Genomic DNA, 9,140 nt, shown 5'->3' with positions numbered 1-9,140 from the left:
TTAATATGCACTTTCAATGTCTTACACCATTAGCCATTTAAAATCCCTTCTAATTTTTAATGTCTTACACCAATGGTGTAAGACATTGTAGGGAGTCATTGAAAGTAGAATTTGTTGTAGTGATAGTTGGTGTGCAGATTCTAACTATTTCCTGGTGTTCCCTCGAGGGTTTTCCGTTGAAGTAATTGGGGGTTGGGTCCAAATCCATTTCGGCGAAGGATGGAAGGGGGTGAGGCTGGACGGTGGTGGATCTGATGTGTCGTGGGCTTCTCCTGGTTGGGGTCTGTGGGATCTGACGAACTGAGGCTTGCTTGGTGGGCATGGTCCATTTTCTTGATGGTGCGATTGGGTTTTGGGGTGGTCTGATAGACGAAGTCCTTTTCCTTGGTGGGTTGCCTTCTGTTATGGGATCGGGGTGGTGTTGTCTTGTCTGCTTTGGTGCCGATTCTTTAGTGTAGGGTGTTTCTCTTGTGTTTTCTTTTAGTTTTGTCATTTGGAGATTTGTTTAGTTTTATTTTAGTTTGTTTAATAATATTCCAACGTGGAATGCTGTAGTCCACTTCATACCATTATTGGCGTAATTCAATATCGAATCTCACATATTTTAATTTAATAATTATTATGGAAAACCGCTAATCACTTATAAGACACCACCTCATGATGATATTGGACACTACTGGTGCCTAATTACAAAGCATTTATATTTTCTTGCATTTGAATTTGGATAACAAAAATCAGGGCCTATACCGAGAACAAATGTCCTCGGTATAAGCCGAAATGTCCTCGGTATATCTTATACCGAGACAATGTCGTCGGTATAAAGTTGTCGGTACAGCCGCGTCGGTAAAACAAAATGTCTACCGACGACATTCAAAATGTTCTCGGTATACGTTTTACCGAGGATAATGTCCTCGGTAGAAAGTGACAAATGTCCTCAGTACAACAAACCTCAATTTCTCATCGTACTGGTATATACCGACATCTTGGTGGTATATACCGAGGACAATGTCCTCGGTATAGACTTGTCCCCAATTTTTTTTTATATTTGTTATTCCCTTATTTATTTATTTATTTTGAATTAAATATAAGAAAATAGAATAAAATTAAAACACTTATATTAAAGATATAAAAAAAAACATAAGAGTGTATTCGTTGAATTAAAATAAAGACTTGTCTTAAACATGATAATGTAATAGTCAATTGTAATAAAATTCATACATAAGTCCTACTGAGTCGGTGCTCCAACATCAGGATCATCGGGTGGTGGTGGTGGGGCAGATTGAGATCCCGGGGTGATACAATGAGTCCGGACATGCTCCTCTAACTGTCGAAGACGCTCTCTCATCTCAGACAACTCTTCATCTCTAGTTTGTGAAGGACGAAAATGAAATGGATTTCGGTCCCTTATGTTAAGGATACGTCCATATCCTTTCTGGTGGCCCCGTCGTTTTCCGAAGACATTTTGTACCAAAGATATGTCTTCATCTTCAGGCGCACTCGAAACTGGTGTGGAACTCTCAGTATCAGTTGCCTGTGTCTGCTGTGTGTCGCGGTATGCACGCAATTCCTCCTGTGATACAATGTATAATGTAATTAAAATTTTGAAACAATTAAAAATTTGAAAAATGTTTAAAAAAACTTAACGTACCCAAGTATTTTTTGCTGTCTCTGTCACCCACCCTGTGCCTGATTTATGGTGAGTATCCATCCAGCTATCCGGGATGGACTCAAGTTGCCTAGTCTCTAAATTGCGCTGTCACGTACATATATTTTTATAAAATTAATAATTAAACGTAAATAAGAAAAATAAACTAAAAAATAATTAATTAACTAACCTTTTTATAGCGTAAGGCTGGGATTGACTGAGAACCTCCATAGCTAAGCTCTTTCAATTTCTTTCTATTTTCCTTGTTGACCACAGAACGTTTCTGCAAAAAGTTATCGTTAGTAATATATTTAATTAAGATAGTTAAGTTTAGCAAGAAATTAATACCGTAATTTCTGGGCGACGGAAAAAATCAATTGCTTTTTGCCACTGCGTATCCGTGCAACCACCATAACGATTTTGTGGCCCATTAATCGTTAAGTGCTCTTTAATATCGTACTTCCAGTCAGAATACTTTTTAGCACACGAAGTATCAATGCCTCTCAAGATCCCAGGCATATGCCCTTCTCCATATCTAGTACGCCCAATATCAAACAAATCATCCTAATTTACAAACATTTATTAGTAAATATCATATATAACATAAAATGAGAATTAACATAAAAATACATAAACTACTTACTTCCAAATGTGCAAGTATTCTTTCTTTCGAGGCATTTGGTACTTTTGACCATTGAGGACAGTCCGGATCTGTGTACTGTCGAACAAGTAATCCGAGCTCTCTTGAGAAATTTGAGCTGTACTCTCCGATCTCTTTATATGTTCTCCCCCGCACATCCCACTCGAGAGGGAGAGGACGCCCCAACTGTTCCCTCTTTTCCCGCGTGTTCAATCCCTTATGGCGTCCACGTTTACTTGGAGGCGCTATTGTATGCAAATTCAATATTTTAAAATTAATATGGATTAATTGTTAAATTTTAAGGAGTATATCAATGTGTAAAATATTACCTCGTTCACAATCAGCTGGGATATCTGCCGGTCCACGTGGAGGATCGCATCCTCCACCATCACCCCCGTGAGATTGAGCAATAACATCAGCCATATCTGTCAAATTAATCGATATTAAAATTACATTTATCAGTTAAAAATGACAATATAAAATTATTTATTGTTAAAAATAATTACTTCAACATATTATAAAATTACCACTTAATTATCACTATAATAATCTTCACTATCATCATCGGTTTCTATGTGTTCATCTTCCTCTTCATCATCTTCATATTCAACCTCCTCCTCCTCCTCCTCCACTTCCTCTTCCTCCTCCTCCTCCACTTCCTCTTCCTCCTCCTCCTCTTCTTCTTCCATTTCCTCCTCCCTCTCCTCCTCAATTGCAACATTATCTATCTCAACAAATTGTAATGGAGCCCCCGTACGTTCAAAGCTGATTTGTGGCAACGGTCCAAGATCAACGAATAATTGGAAATTAGAGGAACTAGTGTCGTGCATAACATCTACTTCTACATCCTCCGCTTGTTCTTCAACTAGTGGGATGTCCCACACATTTCTGTGATGCACTTCTTGGACGACTTTCCAATGAGATTTATTTTTAAGGTCTTCAATGTAGAAAACTTGGTTAGCCTGAGTTGCTAAGATAAATTTATCATCTTTGAAGGCCTCCGAACTGGTTTTGATACTCGTTATGTTTTGCTCAAACTTTAATCCTGAAGACCGATTAGTGTCAAACCATTTGCACTTAAATAATACAACAGAACAACCAGAAAGATAAGACATCACTAAAACTTCTTCCAACTGGCCGTAATAAGTACTATTTTCGACACCCGCTACAGAGACTCCACTATTTTGAGTTTTGCGATTCTTGTCCCTGTCATAACACAAAAATCTTACTCCATTTACAACACACCCAGGGTACGACGCAACACGAGTTGAAGAACCGTTTGCTAAAGAGATTAATTCTTCATCTACTTCCAAGGATCCTGTTTGTCGAAGATGATAAATCTTATTATAAAACCAATTAGGAAATTCCTCTCTATGTAATTGGTCTAGGTTTTCAACACCTCTAGTCTGTAAAATTTCCCTATGCTCTCTGCAAAAAACAAAAACAACTAATTTAAGAGCTACTAATAAGAGTTATAATAAACATGCAATGAAATGATGAACTACTTTAATTACTTACCGAAGATATGGCAAGATCTCATTGCAGTTGTTTAGAATATACCAATCTGCTATTTTCTTCACTTCATCTTCCAAAATTGTCAATGATTTCTTACCAATTGGACGACCCTGAGATCGAAAGACCGACATCTTTTTAAGTGATGGACCAACATCTACATTTCGGTCTGGACGATTGAACTTTGTCTCAACACCTTTCAAGTACATGGAGCAAAATGTTAATGCCTCATCAACCACATATCCTTCTGCTATTGAGCCCTCTGGACGTGCTTTGTTACGGACATAATTCTTCAATTTTTTCATATACCTTTCAAAAGGATACATCCACCTCATGTGAACCGGTCCTCCAAGTATTGCTTCTTCCGGTAAATGTATTAGTAGATGGACCATGATATCGAAAAAAGCAGGTGGGAAAATATTCTCTAACTTGCAAACAATCTCAACAATTGAAGTTTGGACTTTTTCTAAATCTGAGACTTTTAGAGTTCTCGCACAAATGAGCTTGAAGAAAGTGCATAACTCAATAATAGTTGTACTCATTGATTTCTCTAGGAATGCATGCACACCAACTGGCAAAAGGCGTTGCATAATGATGTGACAATCATGCGATTTCAAACCAGTTATCTTATTGTCATTGTCAATCACATTTTTCCTTAGGTTAGATCCAAAACCATCTGGAAACTTCACTGATTTAAGAAATCGACAAAACTTTTGGCGATCTTCAACAGTGAAAGTGAATTTGGCCGCAGGCTTTTGTATCCGACCATTCAACTTCCTCAGCTGTAACTCTGGTCTCATCTTCATCTTCTCCAAGTCTACTCTGGCACTAACTGTGTCTTTGGTCTTATTCTCCAGCCCAACTATTGTGCCTACTAAACTGTCACACACATTTTTCTCAACATGCATAACATCTAGATTGTGTCGCAACATTATGTTGGCCCAATATGGGAGCTCAAAAAATATACTTTTTTTCCGCCAACCAACTTGCTCTTTTGTACGCTTTCTTTTTTGGCCGCCATAACTGACATGCTTACCAGGAAGAGAATCAGGTATAAAACTCATTTGTGTGAACATTTCTTGCATGGTTAATGGCTGTGGTGGTAATCTCTTTTCAACGACACCATATGTCTTCTTGTCCCTTCTAATGACATGTTTGATTGGTAAAAAATGTCTATGACCATAAAAAGCAACCTTCTTTTGTAAACGAATAGATGGTGTTGCCACATTGCAAGTAGAGCAAGCATGATAACCTTGAGCAGTCCATCCAGAAAGGCTACTCCTTGCTGGGTAATCGTTTATAGTCCACATCAAAGCTGCCCGAAGAGTGAAGAAACTGCCATCGACTGCATCTCGAGTCTGTACACCAGTCACCCATAATTCTTTTAACTCATCAATCAATGGTCTTAAGAAAACATCAAAATCTTTTCCTGGCGAATGAGGTCCCGGAATTAATAAACTCAACATGAAATTAGTTTCTCTCATGCACAACCATGGTGGCAAGTTATATGTCGTCAACACTACTGGCCACATACTATAAGACAGACTCATATTACCAGAGGGATTGAATCCATCTGCAGCCAATCCAAGCCGCACATTCCTGGGTTCCATTGCAAATGTTGGATTATTTCGGTCAAAGTCCTTCCAAGCTTTCCCATCAGCAGGATGACGCAATACACCATCTTCTTTTATACGTTGCTCGTGATGCCATCTCATATGTTGAGCAATGTGCCTCGATGCATATTTTCGCATTAACCTAGGGGTTAAAGGAAAATAACGCATCACTTTATGAGGCACTTTCTTTCCCTTGGTGTTCTTGTCCACCCATCGATCCTCTCCACAAACAGGACATTTGCTTTTTCCAGCATGTTCTTTCCAAAACAGTGCGCAATCATGCTTGCAGACATGGATTGACTCGTAGCCCAATCCAAGTTTCCGCAACAACCTTTTCGCTGCATAGTGCGATTTTGGAAGCTTATTTGGGGCTGGAAATGCATCATGTAACAACTCCAGCATTCCATCAAATATTTTGTTGGGAATTTTTCCCAACACTTTGAAATGCATTAACTTCACTAGGAAATTCAATGAAGTGTAATTTTGACACCCGGGGAATAATGGAGCCTCGATCTCAGCAAACAAATCGTTATAATGTTGCCCACTCCTGTAGTCAGTTGTAGGTATCTCTTGACCGCGCTCATTCTCCGCTTGTTCGTCATTGTCATTTTGCATAAGATCAGTGAGAACATCCATCATCTCATCTTCATCATTTTGATCTATCCGAGCTCTCATTGGTATTATTTCATCCTCTCCATGCCAATGCCAATTGGTATATTTCCGTAGAAAACCATTTACAAAAAGATGATTTTCTAATACATCAATCGTCTGAAATTCAACGTTGACACACCTCCTACACGGACATTTCACCAATCCCCTTGAGTCAACGCACTGCCGGGCTCTCTGGAGAAAATCCATCACACCAGCCTCATACTCATCGGATAATCGATCTGTCAAATTAATCCAACTCTTGTCGATCGACATTGTATGAATGTAGCACTGCACGGAACACTAATCATCAAACTTACAATCAATTTGTGTGTGTCCTAATTCAGAGAGAGGCAAATGTAAGAGTCTTCAATGACTCACCCTCTCTAAACGGGTCTAAGGCTTCTTGTGATGAACACTAAAAAAATATAATATTATCACTATGTGATAATAATACTATTATATCTTTGGTAATAATTTCTTATTACCAAAGAAAAAAGCAAATATAATTAAATATGTTTTTTTAATGTCTTATGCTTTTTGAAGTTAATTATGTTGTTTTATGATATCTAACTATAATATATTTCAGTGTAAATATTATTAAACTTATTTAAATTTGACATATTAATTTAGTATTTATTAAATTACATATTTTACTTATGCTTTATTGAATAGTTTGATTAATTTAAACAAAATTTCTAAAATTTGTTTAAAATTTATTTAACTACTTTAGGATTAATTTTTATTTTTATTAAAATTTAGTTGCATAATGTTAATGTTAATTTTTTTTATTCTTAATTTTAAAATATATTATTTATATAAAAAACATAAATTATTCAAAAATTGAAAAAAATATTAAAAAAAATACAGAAAAATTAAAAACAACTAACAAATAATATTAAAAACATATTTTTTTAATTTTAATTTTAATAATGATTAAAACTAACAAATATTAAATTTAATTTTTTTAATTTTAATTTTAATTTTAATTTTAATTTTAATAATGGTTTTCTAATAATATATTTGTTAATTTTATTTAATCAGAACTAACACATATTATTTTTTTACATATTAATTTAGTATTTATTAAATTACATATTTTACTTATGCTTTATTGAATAGTTTGATTAATTTAAAAAAAAATTCTAAGATTTGTTTAAAATTTATTTAACTACTTTAGGATTTAATTATTACTTAAATTATTTAATTAATGTTTATTTTTATTAAAATTTAGTTGCATAATGTTAATGTTAATTTTTTTAATCTTAATTTTAAAATAAATGATTTTACTTATCAATTCACTATTTATTAAATTAGAAATTTTATTGAGTACTTCTACTAATATTCACAATATCTCTAAATTTTACAATTCTATAAAAAATTCGGCAGCATAATGACTATATTTTCATCTATCCCAAAATTTAAAATCCTGCAAATAACACATAAAAAATATCCAGACCCAGATCATGCAGAGAGCATTACAAATTCATTTTAAATGACTATATAATTTATAATTATTAGTCTAAATTTTATTAATTATTCAATTTTCTAACCAAAATATTAAAATTCTACTAAAAATTAACAACAACAAATTAATCATCAATATTCATAAAATCTGAATTTTTACTACTAACATAAGCAAAAAAATTAAAATTGACAACAACAACATACTAACATTACCACCAAAATTTTCAAATTAACACTCAAATATTTAATATGTTTACTAATATGTTTAATACACATAAAATTCACCAAACACAACATAGAATTTATTTAAAAAAAATACTAATTAATCATTTAACAATTTTCTAATTCCTAATATCATTTTTACTAATACTTATTTTGAAAACCTAAAAATAAATACATTCTATCTAATATAATTATTTCAGATTTTTATTAAAATTAATATTATATTATTTATATAAAAAAACATAAATTATTCAAAAATTGAAAAAAAAATTAAAAAAATACAGAAAAATTAAAAAAAACTTACCAATGCCTTCAATATCTTGCTAGCAATCCCTATAGTCCAACAAAAACCGAATACCCAACCTTCAAACAAAAATTAGAAAATATCATTATACAATTTTATAAATATATATATATAAAATGAATAAATAAACCATACCTTCAACAAATACACAGAAATTCCTTCACCCTTGGCAATTTTGGGGCTTAAAACCGAGTTTTTATGGAGGAAAACGACTATAATCGGCGGAGGGAGGCGGAGGTTTCGGAGAAAACCCAGAGAAACCAGAGAGGAAGGAGAAGGGGCTTCGCGGCTGAGTGTGATATTTATAAACCCTATACCGAGAACATGTTCTCGGTATAGGTCCTCGGTATAGCAACTAAACCTATTCAGAACCGCGAAAATGTCCCGCGCATATGAAGTGTCTATACCGAGGACATGTTGTCGGTATAATGTTCTCGGTATTGAACTTTTTTTTTGTAGTGTATCATCAGATCTTGCCAATTGTGTTATTAAAATGAAAACTTAACCTTATATTTAACCCAGCTAAAAACCACGTACATGACTACCTAGCTAGCACAAAAAGGTAAACAATGTGTTTTTGAACTAGTCTTTATCAAGTAGAACTACTTGATTAGTGTTATTGAATCAAAATATTAAAAGTTTATTTTCAATAAAAAATTAAAAAGCATAAATCTCTCAAGCTAGACCCAATTACGTAAGAAATATGCATGAACTTATAGGTGTTATATATTGGATCTTCCTTGTTTATTCCAAATCTGGTAGACCACAATTATTTTAGTTTAATATTTTATTTCAAAATGTACAATATAAGTATTTCTTTTTTTCTTGTTCCTTTGTAGTTATAAAGTTTTCTGAACACAGTACGTACTAGAGATTTTTTAAAACATTAGTTTTAGAATCTCTTAAATAGATTATATTTTGACTAACTTATCTTGTTGCGTTTACATTACTCGAATTCGTGGAAAGCTGTAAATGAATAAGTATATATATATATATATATGTATATATAAATATGAATATATTTATCTTCTAACTACAATTCGGCTAATAATAGAAAAGCTCCATTCACTCTCTCCTCTTAACCCTATT

General features: G+C 33.7%; 1 protein-coding gene across 2 annotated transcripts; it reads right to left on the bottom strand.

Annotated features, from left to right (window-relative positions):
- Positions 1-1,098: 1,098 nt before the first annotated feature.
- Positions 1,099-8,462, bottom strand: LOC133778168 (uncharacterized). 2 transcript variants are annotated; one of them, XM_062218029.1, is made up of 8 exons: positions 8,187-8,462; positions 8,052-8,110; positions 2,615-2,710; positions 2,289-2,530; positions 1,994-2,209; positions 1,836-1,928; positions 1,649-1,753; positions 1,099-1,570 (listed from the first exon to the last, which is right to left on the bottom strand). In XM_062218029.1, exons 3-8 carry the CDS (start codon positions 2,706-2,708, stop codon positions 1,226-1,228), a joined length of 1,095 nt encoding a protein of 364 aa, XP_062074013.1. In that variant the 5' UTR covers positions 2,709-2,710; positions 8,052-8,110; positions 8,187-8,462; the 3' UTR covers positions 1,099-1,225. The 2 variants fall into 2 exon arrangements, with proteins under 2 accessions (XP_062074013.1, XP_062074014.1); XM_062218030.1 differs by lacking the exons at positions 8,052-8,110; positions 8,187-8,462 and adding an exon at positions 2,813-2,933.
- Between the last annotated feature and the right edge of the window lie 678 nt (positions 8,463-9,140).

Source organism: Humulus lupulus, chromosome 5, assembly GCF_963169125.1.
Source record: "Humulus lupulus chromosome 5, drHumLupu1.1, whole genome shotgun sequence".
Lineage (NCBI taxonomy): Eukaryota > Viridiplantae > Streptophyta > Magnoliopsida > Rosales > Cannabaceae > Humulus > Humulus lupulus.
The sequence above is the reverse complement of the archived record's forward strand: the minus strand, read 5'-3'. Positions and strand labels throughout refer to the sequence as shown.

Excerpts from the sequence above, each read along its gene's own strand:
- LOC133778168 (XM_062218029.1), bottom strand. The coding sequence starts at position 2,708 with ATGGCTGATGTTATTGCTCAATCTCACGGGGGTGATGGTGGAGGATGC. Across the intron at positions 2,531-2,614 it reads CCCAGCTGATTGTGAACGAG|CGCCTCCAAGTAAACGTGGA; the intron begins GTAATATTTTAC and ends TGCATACAATAG. Across the intron at positions 2,210-2,288 it reads GAATACTTGCACATTTGGAA|GATGATTTGTTTGATATTGG; the intron begins GTAAGTAGTTTA and ends TTTGTAAATTAG.